We start from the raw sequence: 15340 nt of genomic DNA, 5'->3' as shown, positions 1-15340 counted from the left end.
GTCATATATGCACCAAACATAATTGAATTTTCTGTTCTATATGCTTAAATAATAAAAATATTCCAGGGAATGTAGTTTTACGGTAAATGCACTCGTAATAAGCAGTCACCTTTCTAACTCCGTCAAAGGCAACTTAAATTAGATAATTAAAAAATAAAATCGCTAAAATACCTGTATTAAACGGTCGCAGTAAATCTTTCGGGTTCTATAAAAGGGTTATTTTAAACAACAGCAACAGTGGTCATACCACCATTATTTAAAATTATGTGCAGCAAAAATCGACATTGGCGATGGTTCGCTGAGTCCGGACATTCACGGATACTTGTACCTATTTAGTCCCACGTCTCTACCGTGTATCAGTTAACAATGAATGACTCTTGAATGCATCTAACTGCTTCTGGGCTTGACATTAGATACGATAACGTAGCGCTGACATCGACTTAGGCGTAAGTTTCCGTTACAATACCGTAACTAGGCTTGACATATGTAGATTCAGCTACCGTTCATGACAACAGACCACATGAAGTAGTAATTTTTTTTTTTTTTTTTTAAAAATAAATTACATGCATATTCGTATACATATAAGACATATCTTATTCAGATCTACAGCAGTTACAAACAATAATATGTTAAAAGTAATTTAAAAAAAATTATTATTCAGTTTGAAGCTCTGTATTTTTACAGTGGGCAGGACGTAGCCAAGTGGTAAAACGCTCGCATGATTTGCAGTCGGTTTAAGATCGACCTCCGTCGGTGGGCCCATTGGGTTATTTCTCGTTCCAGCCAGGGCACCACGAATTGTATATCATATGCCGTGGTATGTACTATGTGCTATCCTGTCAGTGGGATGATGCATAATAAAATGTACCATAATTTTGCTACTAATGGAAAAATTTCCAATTACTAAATGTTTTACATTCAATAGCCAATTATTAATAAATCAATGTGCTCTAATGGTGTCATTAAACAAAACAAAAGTGAATGCCACTTTAATGGAACGACATTGTTATCTCCCTTGTAATGTTCACCACCGGAAATACATTTAATCAACAAAAAGCAACATGGCGTTTGATGGAAATTTTATTTAGGTCATTTATAAAAATCAGTTCAAATTCTTAGTTTGTTCATTAAGGATACTTCTAGACAGGAATTTTCAACGAATAATCCATCATGGCAGATGACCAGCCAACTGACATGTCTAGCGAATACGCTAGACTCGCGTCATTTGGAGGAAACACCATGGATGTAGCCGCTGTCATGTCAACATCAACATCACCGGGATGCTGGAACCTGAGATTTAATTCACCAATGAAGTGTGCTAAAGCTGGTTTCTACTGCGTTCCTGGCTCTAACGGTGATGTATTGTCTTGTTTTGCATGTTCGGCAGAGTGGACGAATCCACAAGGAGAATCTCCGTTGGCCGTACACAGAGTCCTTAGTCCGAATTGTCCGTATCTGAAAAGTGCCACACCATTTTCGACTGCAGCTCCTCTGATTTTCCCCAAAAGTCATATTAATAATGCCAGAAGATGCTTGTTTCCACTGGGTAATGAAAACATAAACTTTACCACAGAAAATAATAATTATTTATACAAGTTCCAGGACCATCAACAAGTTAAACGCAATCAAACTTTTACCCCAATTGGTGGATCAGATTTTCTGTTTGAAAGCAGGAGATTTCTGACATTTGATAATCTGACAAATGAAAACATACTGAAAGCATCTGAATGGGCAGCAAATGGATTTATTTTCCAACAAAGCTATATGGTGCAGTGTGTTTTCTGTGGACTGACCTTACCATTTACAACCGAGTTGTCTACTTGTAAGTTACAGCATGAACAAGAAGCAGCACATTGTCCACTTGTGATGAAACATGACGTGGGGAACATCACAATACAAATGGAAAATGCTGTCAATTGGATGAAAGAAACAAAACAGCTGTCTTCGGTGGAGATGTCACTTGTGTTTGTTCACCCACAGTTCGAAGATATTAATAAGCGACGTGATACATTCCGAGAATGGCCATCTCAAATGTATCAAAAACCTGAAGAACTTTGTGAGGCAGGCTTTTACTACACAGGTAGACTTATCACATTATGTTATTTGGATACATTGAAAATAATTTAAGGGTATTTATTTACCTTTGTTTAATATTTGATAACTGTGCATGAAACCTGGGTACAGTGTACCTGTATATACATGTATAATGATTTATATACAATTGTACATGTGGTCACAAAAAATCAAGTAGCTTTTCATGTATATATAGCTTTTCCACTTTTACATTTATCTAATAAGTAGTGCACAATGTGCATGCATTGACAAAAGAAGATTTTTATTTGGGTGGCTCAGTCATTGATTATAAATTATCTGTTAAAATCAGAACATTCCTGTGAGAAGGTTTTCTTGAAACAAAACTTTAAAAATACCCCCCAACCCCCAATAAACAGGATACTTTTGTATTTTAGTGTTTTCTCTAGCTTGGTATAGCATGGTGCAGCACCATGCCTCAGTAGTCTAGCACCATCTTGCCTTAATCAGCACTATGCTGCCCTGAGATTAAACAAGCCTTTTTCACTAATTAATTCTAAAATTGCCTTTATAAAACACCCAAACAAGGTATTATTAATGAATAAAATATGCCTTTTATATCTTTTGCCATTCATTTATTAAAGCAAGCACATAAATTACATTAATGTTTATTTCAATTAATTTTTGTGTATTTTTAATGAAAAACAAGTGCCCCGAAAATGGTGAAAATGTGCCAAAAGTGTTTAGTCTACCATACCTTGCCAAATTCCTAGGGAAATCACTAAATTTGTTTTGTTTTGTTTTGTTCACTTCAAGGTGAACCTTCTCTTGGTTTCTATTTTGTTAATGAAAATGAGAAAAATACAAACTTTATAAAAATTAATATACATTATTAATAAACATTAAATAATATATCTATCCTATTTATTAGGCCTCCCAGACCTCCTATATTTGCTATATATTTGTTGAGGTAGTAGATGGTATCTTGTGTACATATGCAAGGTAAGAACATACCATTAGTAATGTAAATGTCTTTAGAAATCCATGTAAAATGCCTATAATCATGGTAAACAGTCCAAATTTTCCTATAAACTCCTATATTTGACCTCAAAATTCCTGTAACACCCCTATATTTTGGTATGCACTTTCCTATATTTTAATATGTACAAGTGGCTGGGAGGCCTGTATTTATTACCCATAATCAGCTTTAATTTATATCACTGAACTTGTTTGATTGACTTAGGACAGTGAGGTCATAATATGCTAATCTTATGATGCAGAGGTGTTATAGTGGAATGTAACAAGTTCTTTGGTATGAAACAAGTTATTTTATGCATATGGGTAATAAATATACTTTATACATGCGCAACTTGTTTGCATTTGGAGCTGTTTCTTTTTTACTTCAAGCAGCTGTTCAAGATTTGCTTTTGAATAAAGATGTACAATACATAAATTCAGGGATCTCACTGACCCTCGAAAAGTGTCTTTTGAAGCATGGAACTTGGACAGGACTGTTATTTTTTTAGTTTTAACTTAAAATCCTATTATGGGACTCCCCAAATTTCACAAGAAAGCTCAGATGACCCCCAATGGAGAAAGTCCAGTGAGAACCCTGCATAAACTTAGTTCAACTGATCAATTTTAAAATAAAAGACTCCATGTATGTATATCTTATTTTTCAGGCTGTGCTGACAAGGTTATTTGCTTTTGCTGTGGGCTGGGTGTGAAGAGCTGGAGAGATCAGGCTGACCCGTGGATACAGCATGCCAGGTTGTCTCCACAGTGCAGGTACCTGAAAGAAATCAGGGGAAACAACTTTGTACAAGATGCACAACAAGCAGAGGTATGTTTATGACTGTTATTTTTAGGCCTCCACATTTCATAGAATTGATTGTTTCTGGTAGCGTTTGGTAGATCTATGGTCAATAAAACCACAGAACTAAAACACCTGTTGCCCATTACCATGATTATTGTAAAAGTTTGCAAAAACAAATAGCATGTCATGTCATGTCATAGGGTTTTACGTGCACATTCAGAACAAGCTGTTGTAGCGCACGCCTGTCCCTCCATCCATAAATTGCATGTACAAGTACCTGTATCTTTATAACAATAGGTCAATGCATTTAGGCACAGGTGTGTACAATTAAGAAATGAACAACTGTCAGCAAGTAAAATTTAAGAGTGAAAACATCACTGACTGGTATGAAAAATAAAGCTAGTAATTTGTATTACAGTCTCACCATCTGCAGTTCAAACCTGCATGAATTGGATCACGAAAACAATTACCAGACATAGGTTTTTAGAATAAAGTGTGAACCACATTGTTAACAACTACAATAAATTACTCTCCTGACATTAGGTACTGTTTGATTTCCCCCACATTAAATTTGTTGTCTTGGAGAGTATTCCATAAAAAAGCAAAATGGCATTCTGCTAAAAATTACATGCTTTTTGTTCTAGATTTCAGAGAAGTTGATATATAATATGTAGGTGACCATCTAGTGTATGAAATTTGTGTCATTGTAATGGTTTTTTCTCACGATTTCTCTCTGAACAAAATGTGAGGAAAATCTACCTGGTAATTAAGGGAAAGAGAGTCATTTATTGTAATTGTTAGTAAGGTGGTTTCAGACGTTTACTTATCAAACATCACCTTAGTAAGACAGATGTATATACCTACATATAGTAGACAACAACAGAACTTTAATTAAATAATTTCCTTAATTTATGATGTTTTTATCCCTTTCCTTTCAGGTCCAAACTGATTTTAAGATTTCTGCTTTGTACCTCATAAATATAATGTACATGTATTTACAATTGTATTGATATTTACTGTGCTTTACTTTTTGTATGTCAATTTAATGTACATTTGATTTTTTTCTTCTTCTGTTTTATCAGGTACAAGCTGATTTCGACCCACCAAAAACATTTCAAGAGGGTAAGCTTGTCATTTTTATATTTTAACATATTAATGGAATTATTTCCCTTATATCTGGGGGTGGGATCTAGCTCAGTTGGTAGAATGCTCGCCTGAGGTTCTTGCATCATAAGATCGAACCACCTCAATGGACCCATTCTCTGATTGTTTTTTTCATGTCTCAATAAGTGCACCATGAATGATACATCACAGGCTGTCTGGCTGTCTGTGAGAAAGTGCATATAAAAGATCCATTGCTGCTAATGGGAAAATATAGTGCGTTTGCTCTAAGACTTAAGAATAAAAAATTACCAAATGTTTGACATTCAATAGCTAATGATTAATGAATCAGTGTGCTCTACTCTAGTGGTGTTGTTAAACTAAACAAACTTTTAACTCCCTTATATGTAATAACCTACAACTTACTGTATCATATGCTGTAACTACGTGGATTTATCAAGAATTTTTCGCCATGGTCCCATCCCTGATAGGATTGGGAAAATCAGCAGGAGTAAATCATACTTAGGATATTGTTTTCAGGCTACTGAATGATGCAGAAAACTTCTGTTAAATGAATTTATTACAACAGACATAATTAAATATATAAAAATTTAGGAACTTTTAGTCCAGACATTGGGAATTTCAGTGCCACTTGCTTTTGGGAAGGGGCCTATGTTCGGACACAGAGAACATCTGGATAACTCCCTGACCTATGACAGTTACTTGTTGATTAAACTAAATAAAGTAAGATAACATGTTTTGATATAATGTTTTATTTATAAGGACACATTTCTTCTGGTGTTCATACTAGTGATGCATAATTGGTACATCAAACGTTGTGGTATATAATACTGGCTTGCCTATGGGACAATTCATAGAAAAGATCACTTGCCGCTTTATTGTTAGGAATAGCTAATGTGGAAGCAGGTTTCCTCTCTTTATTTGTCGACCAAATGTCAGAATAGTTTTAAATGTTAGATACCAAATAGCCATAGATGAAAATGTACTGAAGTAGTGTTCAGCAATTATTTCTTTCCTTTCCTTTTACAATAACAACCTGTTTATATGGTACATTTATGCAAAGTCATATAAAGATAAAAACATTTTATGTTAGTACAGTTGAATCTTGCACCAAGACCATCTGCCCACATATTGTCACATAGGTTCATATGGGTCATGCAAATCCTGAAACGTCATGCAAATTGAAAATTTAATTTTCCAGGCCTGGAGAGTGGTGGCATTTCGAATTCAGTCATGGACAGTCATGAAAAATGAAACTTGGTTGAAACGTATTTGCCCCATTTAAAATATAAATGTAACACAAGAAGAATGGCAATTTGCATTAAAATATAATATACATTAGCCAAATTTACCAGCTGAAAAATTTAATAACAGTTGATCATTTGTTGCAAAATAACCAGATTTTTGCTCTTTTTGAAGTTTAATGGCAAAATATTCTGCCCACGCAAAGCTAACCTCAGTAATAGTTGATTATCACAGAAAAAAACGTGAAAAAATAGTTTTTTTCAAAAGGAAAATGCCTTTAAAAAGAAAAGGACTTTAACTTGATAACAATGTACATCAACCCTGTGCAGTGTTAAAAATAGCATCATAATTGTATAATCTAAATGACAAAATCATTAACACTTTCAAAATTGTTTGTCTGCACAAGATAGAGTTAAAGGGATGTTTAGACAATGCAACTGCTTGTGTTTCATGTATAGGAGTGCCACTTCTCAGGACATTGCATCCTTGCTACCTGTACTTTGCCTGCATGTACAGGAGGAGCTACCTGTACTTTACCTGTATGTACAGGAAGAGCTACCTGTACTTTACCTGTAGAGGGATTACTACAGAGACTGGCTTGACAAATCTAAACCTGCTCAAGACTGAGCTCACTGGATGTTTAAACAGTTGTCATGACATGCACTCATGAATCACTGTCTAAACATAAGACAGTTAAAAATCAGTGGACACTGATACCTGAAGATATCGAGCAAATATTTTGTGAAAAGCTTTATTATGTTCAGTTACAGATCAAGTTTGACTTTCATGGTGATTTACCCATTTTTGACAGAGTTATGGACCTTGAACTCCAGAGATACAAAAATGTATTTTCCGTATTTTTGAACAGAAAATTTGTGTATGGCTTTATCATGTTCTGTTACATTTCAAGTTTGACTTTCATGGTGATTTAAACCATTTTCCACAGTTTTGGCCGTTAAATTTAGGAGATATGAAAATGTGTTTTCTGTATTTCTTTTTGGCAATCCCTGAAGATACTGAGATGACATTTTGTATATAGCTTGATCATGTACTGGTACAGATCAAGTTTACCCATATTTATGACCCTTGAATTTAGGAGATACTGAAATGTGTTGGGCCAGGTAGGGGACATGTATTTCTTTAGCAGTACTCTCAGAATGTTTTTCTGTTTGGCTATACATGTACTTAAGCGGAACAAATTAAATGAAATGAATTAATAATATAGGGCCCAGTGTTTGTTTTGTTTAGGTGGGATAAAAGAAACACTTTGCATAATGTTTTTCTTTGATTTCCAGGTCCGGTATTGAGTGATGGAACAGTGACAACAACAAGTCCAGTCAGACCGGGTCTCGACCTCAACGTCATCAAGGCAGCTCTTGAATGTCAGTACACTATGCCTCAAATACGACAAGCCATCCTCAAAATACACAATTTAACTTGTGAGTCTCAAATAGAGTTATTGCAAGAAAAACTCACACTAAACATACATGTATTAACTTGTGAGTCGCAAATAGAGATATTGCAAGAAAAACTCACACTACACATACATGTATTAACTTGTGAGTCGCAAATAGAGATATTGTAAGAAAAACTGGCACTACACAATTTATCTTGTTAATCTCAAATATCTTGTTATTGCAAGAAAAATTCGCACTACACAGTTTATCTTGTGAATCTCAAATAGTTTTTACTAGAAAAACCTGCATTTTATAATTGAACTTAAAGTCTCAAATAGAGTTCTTGCAAGAAAAACTCACTTAACAAAATTTATATTATGGGTCTCAAATAGAGTTATTGATAACTGTACACCAATGATCTTGATTATTCATATCTTTGTCAAGTGAAACAAATGAAAATCTTTAACTTCATCTAGTCAGTATTTATGTAAACGCTGAAGGTAAAATAAGAAATCAGTGTTGATATTAAAGTTTGTTACCTCCCTTAATCACTTGTCTTCTCCCTAATTTATCTTTAAGGAGATAGTTTCTTCCTGTTTGTTGAAACTTAATTTCTAAGCAAAAATACATTAATATTATGAGACAATTTAATTAAATGTTTTTTTAAAAACCTTTTTAATGATGTATTATTATTGTTGGGCATTGTGTGTGATTAATTACCACTTTATGTGATGTTGTAGGTGGTTTCCCCAACTTCCCTCTGTTGATTGGAGAGTTACTGGCTGACGAGGGAAGTCGCAAGATGATGCTTGATCTGCTCAAAGAAAGACAGGAGAAGAAGAGAGAAAGACAGGAGAAGGAGAGGGAAAGACAGGAGAAGGAGAGAGAAAGACTAAGAGGGCAACAGCTTGAAGAAGAGAAGGAGCAGCTTGAAGAAGAGAAGGAGAGAGAAAGACAGGAGAAGGAGAGAGAAAGATTGAGAGGGCAGCAGCTTGAAGAAGAGAAGGAGCAGCTTGAAGAAGAGAAGGAGCAGCTTGAAGAAGAGAAGGAGAGAGAAAGACAGGAGAAGGAGAGAGAAAGATTGCGAGGGCAGCAGCTTGAAGAAGAGAAGGAGCAGCTTGAAGAAGAGAAGGAGCAGCTTGAAGAAGAGAAGGAGAGAGAAAGACAGGAGAAACTTCAGCTGGAGCAGGCTCAGCAGCAGATGTATGCCAATGTTCTTAGAATGGCTCTGGAGAAACAGAACTGGCAGACGAGATTCAGAGAAGAGGAAGAGAGAAGGAGACGGGAGGAAGAGAGAAGGAGACAAGAGGAAGAGAGAAGGAGACAGGAGGAAGAGAGACATGTCACAGAGTTGTCCCGTCAGGAGGAAGAGCTACAAAGACTGCGAGCTGAAATCATCCGACTCAAAGGTAAGTTGTTATTTGTAACACATTCAGATAGACGAATTCCAATGTGATTAGTTTACCTGAACATGAAAAACACATGGATGATATGGGGAAAAGAGTTGTAAATTGTAGAAATGAATCTGTACATTGTAATTTAAATTAAAAACCCCAAATGCAGTAAAACCCCACCTAACGACCACCCCGGTTCTAAGACCGCCATGTTATAAAAACCAGTATTTAAAAAACAGGAAGATTTCCTTTTTAGTTTATAGTAATAATACTCTGGTATTAAGACCACTCCACTATTACGGGTTATGACCAGTAAAGTCAACTCTATGGTCGTTTTCAGTATATTTTGACCCCACAAATGCGACTACAGAATTATTTACCTGTCATGACAAACATATAGTGCATATAAACAAAAAACATTTTTTTTTACATTTCAGCTGCACAAAATGTTTTAATTTCTGTCCAAGGTGTTGCAGCTCCTCCACAAGATGTTGCAGCTCCTCCACAAAACGTTGCAGCTCCTCCACAAAACGTTGCAGCTCCTCCACAAAACGTTGCAGCTCCCCCACCACTGCCCATAGCCAACCTGGCTCCCCAGTGCATCACATGTCTCCAGGAACCAGCCACCGCTCTGTTTTTACCATGCAGCCATCTGTGTTGTGGTGTTCAGTGCTCACAGCATTTCCTCATGAAGCCCTGTCCCATGTGTCGACAGGTGGTGCAGGAGAGGAAAATAATCTACATTGCATGAGTTTAAAGTGCTACTGGAAGGACACTGTATTAAAATGATGGAAATAGGATCTGCAATGTAAATTTTCTTTATTCCTTTTTGGCAGATATTTCTCTGCCTTGCAATACAACCGTACTTGAAATATTTATATCTTGTTTTAAAAGACTGGGAACAAAATCCCTTCATCTTGTTTGAAAAAAACTGGGGAAAAGATCCCTTTAACAAACAAAAATATTTCCATTAACAAGAAAGTGGTACAAAAACACTGAATGAAACTGTCATTAGCTAAGTCAGGATTTTGTAATACATTGATACAGTGATTCTCAAATAGTTATTGTCTTCACACTTCTGTTTTCTAGACCAGTACATTGCAATAATTACAGTTTTAGTGAGATGAGTCTCCTCAGTACATAGTTAATTAAAATAAACCTCAATTTATTTTAATGAACTACTCAGTACATAGCTATTGTACATAGGTGATAAACATAATTAGTTATTTCAACCATTTGTAAATTTTCCTAAGAAAGACAAAGTGTCTAGACAGCCTGAGTACACTGATGTGGAGACTATTTCCTCAGAATGTTTTACCATGATTCATTTTAACACATTTGTAGCATGGACTATGGAAGTGTTATCTACTGATAGTATCAAAATAGTGCTGTTAACATCTTGAGTCTTAATTGAGAACACAGACCACAGTCCCAGACGGTTCACGATTCTTGGAAATGTGTTCAGTTGTAGTCCGTTTTTGTATTATCAGTTACTGAATGGAACAATCATTTTGGTATCAGCAATTTATGATATGCAAAAGGAAATTCTGTGTTTTGTTTACTAACCAGAATCACACAATAAAATTGAATAGCTCTTGATTAAGCGGCAGCAAACAGAACTATGGCAGCATTTGGGCAATTCACTGGATTTAGGGTCATGACAATACTTTTGCTGACCTTTTGTCACATTAAAAATGTCTCCTTTTTTTTAGATGTTGTAGTGTTGTTTAAGGTAACCAGTGTATTTCCAAATGTTTGTCAAACCCTGAACTTGGTGCAGCCCCTATCATCAAAACCATCAACATTAATCATGATGAGCATCACCAGACGTTTGTGTCAAGCTTAGTGGATCTGTTGTAATGCATACCAAAACCATCAAAACCATTGACATGAATTATGACCAGCTTCACCAAGTGTTTTGTCTGACAAGATTGATGCTTAATGAATCTGTTGTAACTTATCAAAACCATCATGATCAACATCACCAGGTTTGTGTATTGTACTTAATGGATCTCTTTTTATTTGGTACTTGATTAATTTTAACACATTTGTAGCATGGACTACAAAAATGGTATCTGCTGCTAGTATCAGATTAGAGCTATTGACATCTTGAGAACATAGACCATGGTACCGGATAGTTCACAATTCTTGAAGATGTGTGTTCAGTTGCAAGTCAATTTTGTATTATCAGTTACTGAATGGAAGTCATTTTGGTATCAGCAATTCATGAAGTAGCAAACAGATGATCTCTTAATTAAGAGGCAGCAAATGGATCTATGGCAGCATTTGAATAATTCACTGGATTTAGAGTCATAATGATACTCTTGTTGACCTCTTTCACGTTTTTTTTTTTTTTTTAAGGATGTTCTAGTGTTGTTTAGGGTAATTTCCAGTTTTATTTCCACATTTTTGCCAAACCCTAAATTTGATGCAGCTCAAAACCATCGACATTAATCATGACTAGCATCACCAAGTTGTTTTTGTCCGACAAGATTGGTGCTTAGTGGATCTGTTGTAATTTATCAAAGCCATCAACTTCACCAAGTTTGTATATCGTACTAAGTGAATGTGTTGTTATTCACTACTTAACATCATTTCACTCTGACTAGTAAAAATCAAAACTGCCAGTTCACCGGTGAGTCATCTTGCTGTAACTCATTTACAGGAAGTAAAGTCCCAGTGTGCTTCACAAACATTTATATCATTAAATGGAAGCAGCATTTTAGTGCTAAACATTTAGTGTTTGCCATGTGCATACATTTGATCTTTTACATTCAAGTCGGTTGACTTTGTTGAAGCGAAGCTAAATCATTACAAGATGGCTGGTTTTACAAGCTGTTGTTTGTGAGAAAAAGATACTGGCCATCAAGTAAGCAGTGTATATTACCTGAATTGTATTACTACATGGTGTAATGAAATGCATTACAATCTGAGACAGATGACTTGATAACCTGTTAAAAGATATAAGAATGTCACCCTTTGAAATGTGTTTTTTGTTGAAGGATATTACTGTATAAGCAAGGAGTGTGATCTGAAACCATATTTGTTCTTGTAAAATGAGTTAAGAGTCTAGCCTCTTCAAGCTTGAGACTCTTCAGCCTAGCTAAACTTTTGAGCCTTCTGGACTATTCAAGATTAAGATTTGAGTTCAAAGACTTCAACTTTGAGCCTTCAATCTAGTCGGTACATTTGAACCTTGAGTCCGGACTGAATGTTTGAGACTTGTGTTCAGACTGAACATTTGAGGCTTGAGTCCAAACACTCAAGATTGAGGCTTGTGTCCAGACATCATGTTTAAGCCTTTTTTCAGACACAAGCAAAAAAACTGTTGATTGGTAAAAAATCCCAACAACACGAGAACAAAAATAGTTGTAGAAAATGCATATAGAATTTTACAGAACTTGTGTGTTTTGTTGTAGATAGAGACTAGGTTATTGGGAATTCCGTGCTCATTCTTGCTTTATAATATTTGTTCATATAAGCTAAATCAATGAAATACTTCTTATTTAAAACATTTGAATAACCATAAACAAGTGTGGAGGAATTGATAATGTGATTTTGTTTTTACACTGCCAGTGTTGTTTACAAATTCTGTTACATTGGCTGCTGAGTACAGCTAATCTTTACCATTGTCGTTTTGAAGTTTTACTGATGTATGTATAATATATCTATCTTTACTTGTCTGCTAGGCAGAATAGTTTATCTGGTATGCTTATTCTATTGTATATGAAGCATGCAGTTAAAACCTAAACAATAATGGCTGAACCACTCAAGTAGAATGGAATTAAATTATAGGGCAAGGTTATTATATATAAAATGGAAAATGTTTTTGTTTTTTTTACATAAATTGAAATTTCATGTTACAAGTGCCTGATTAAAATAATAATAAAAAATATATAGTGAAATTTTGCCTTTTCACAGATTTAAAGATACAATTGACCAGATAATAAAACAAAAGCAAATTAAATTATATTTGATTTTAAAAAGATAAGAGAAACAAGGTACTGTACAAATATATAAAAGCTGTTTTCACCTGTTCTATAATACAGGTTTACAGTATACTGATTATATGTTTTCTAGCTGTTTTTGTCAGATAGTGCTATATTTATGTTTATATATACCGGGGGTACTGGTATATTATGGATGTATGCATGTACATTTTTATTGTTGATTCTAGTTATATAAACAAAGACCTATGTTATATTTGTCATTATTTTTACTAAACCATTCTGCACACATTCTTACCCTGTCTTACATTATTCTGTTCCAACCTTTTTTACTTTATTACAACATTCACCCAAACATCGGATATTGTTTATGGTGATTGATTTTGTTTTAGGTTTCAGCAATATCTATATATATGTACAGTATGCATTAGATTTGAAAAAGACAACGTCTAATGTCATAATAATAACAATAATGTTTAATGACTGGACAACATTTTAGAAATAAGTCTCATAAATTTTTCTTAACAAAGTCTGTGTGCATCAAACAAAATATATACCACTTCCAGGAATTAAATTAAAAAAATAAATTTGATATATATGTGAGTAAGACAACATTAATTGATTGCTGCAATTTCAAAATGATTATTATTATTACTAAAACTGTTATTACCGTAAACGGATACCTAAAACTATTATTATTACATACAATGGTGACAAGAAATATAAAACAATTTGTCTTGGTAAAGGATAGCAATATACTTGTATATGTACCAGGTATATAATGGGCAAAGTTTAAAGATTTTAGTTTGGTCTAAATGTGATTTATAATTTAATCAACCTGGTTTATTAAAAAACCATAAAATTAAAAGGAATAAAATAATGAAATTAGTTTACATGTTAAAGTTCTTTTTAATAATGAAGGAATTAAATTTATAATTTGATTGACCAGGTAAATTTTCTTAAAATAGTGAATGATGAATGTTAATTGATGAGTAAATCATCATTTCATTGATATATTTAAGTTTTTTTGACACCCAATAGCTGATGTATTTTTTGAATTGTGGTATCGTTAAACACTCGTTCATCCATTCATTCATCCATTTTGATGGATGATTTTGTATATTTTTACTGATAAAATTATGTATTCATAAAACTTTAATTAATTAATATCTGGTTGTATGTGTTTGTTTGATGCAACATTTGTTTTCTTCCATTATATTCAGTATCTTGTAAATATTGACTGGTTACGTGAATCTTAAAATAGCATTTCAATTTGTTTCTCCTTCATTTTATTTATATATAGTCATGCACCTCTTACATGTTTTCTTACTAAACATTACTATTTTATCACAGTTGTTGCTGCATTGTAATTTTATTTATATTTTTAATACTGATTTTACCTGTAAATATTTTTAATGATACATTCATCACCATGTAACATTTTAAGATATCAGGCTATGATATTTTGGCAGCAGTAATATACTGCTATATTCATTTGTAAATTTGGAAAAACTTAAATTGAAATTTTACTTCATGAATTTCTCACAGGTTTTATTATAATTATACAGGCATGGATCCATGGGTGGGGTTTGGGGGTCTTAACCACCCCTGCTTCTGGACCCCCCCCCCCCAACCTCATTTTAAAGTGCTTATCTGTAAGTGCAAATTTTAATTTTTATATGTTTATGTATAAGAAGATTTGGAACGCCTACAAAAACTTCTGGATCTGTGCCTGTGAAGTAAAATGATGTAATTTATCTTTTGATTCTTGGATTTCTAAACAGGAGAAATTATTATGCATACTATTTATTGGTTTTAACCATATTTTAAACCTAACTCACGCTGTGGTGAATGCATCTGTTGTTTTGTTTATATTTACAGAATGCAATAGCAAGACTTTCTACCTACGTCACAGCAAATGGCAAAAACACTAAACAAAAAACACACACCCTCAAAAATGACATGACAACAAGAAAAAACAAAACAAAAACAACAACCCCCCCCAAAAAAAACCATGAAACCACACACCTAAAACAAACCACAATATCCCCCACCCCCAGTTAAAAAAAACCCTACCCCACAAATACACACACACATCCCCATAAACTTCAGTTTGAATTTTTGTTCATTGTTCAAGAAAATCCTTTTATAAATTTTGTTTAAACCAAAGCCATTGCAATGGTTTTGAAAAAAAAAACTTGATTAAAATTTTAATCCAATGTTCCAATAACGGATCTTGAAGACTTTTTATCAGAGTCACTAGGAGTGTTAAAAATTCTGGGAATATTTTTCAGTGGAATAATGCCATGCAGCAATGATAAAATGAAGTAAGTAAAATAACATGAAATGAAAAAAAAGAAGAAAGAAATAATATAAAATGAAAATATG

General features: G+C 34.0%; 1 protein-coding gene across 2 annotated transcripts; it reads left to right on the top strand.

The window, feature by feature from the left end:
• Positions 1 to 1056: 1056 nt before the first annotated feature.
• On the top strand, positions 1057 to 15105 carry LOC121367903 (capping protein inhibiting regulator of actin dynamics-like). 2 transcript variants are annotated; one of them, XM_041492353.1, is made up of 6 exons: positions 1057 to 2080; positions 3714 to 3874; positions 4930 to 4969; positions 7510 to 7596; positions 8352 to 9020; positions 9443 to 15105. In XM_041492353.1, exons 1-6 carry the CDS (start codon positions 1171 to 1173, stop codon positions 9754 to 9756), a joined length of 2181 nt encoding a protein of 726 aa, XP_041348287.1. In that variant the 5' UTR covers positions 1057 to 1170; the 3' UTR covers positions 9757 to 15105. The 2 variants fall into 2 exon arrangements, with proteins under 2 accessions (XP_041348287.1, XP_041348286.1); XM_041492352.1 differs by having other exon boundaries at positions 7510 to 7653.
• Positions 15106 to 15340: the final 235 nt, after the last annotated feature.

Source organism: Gigantopelta aegis, chromosome 3 (assembly GCF_016097555.1).
Source record: "Gigantopelta aegis isolate Gae_Host chromosome 3, Gae_host_genome, whole genome shotgun sequence".
Taxonomy (NCBI): Eukaryota; Metazoa; Mollusca; class Gastropoda; order Neomphalida; family Peltospiridae; genus Gigantopelta; species Gigantopelta aegis.
The sequence above is the reverse complement of the archived record's forward strand: the minus strand, read 5'-3'. Positions and strand labels throughout refer to the sequence as shown.

Coding starts and splice junctions, on each gene's coding strand:
- LOC121367903 (XM_041492352.1), top strand. CDS start 1,171: ATGGCAGATGACCAGCCAACTGACATGTCTAGCGAATACGCTAGACTC. Junction 3,875..4,929: donor AAGATGCACAACAAGCAGAG/GTATGTTTATGA, acceptor CTGTTTTATCAG/GTACAAGCTGATTTCGACCC. Junction 7,654..8,351: donor CAAAATACACAATTTAACTT/GTGAGTCTCAAA, acceptor GTGATGTTGTAG/GTGGTTTCCCCAACTTCCCT.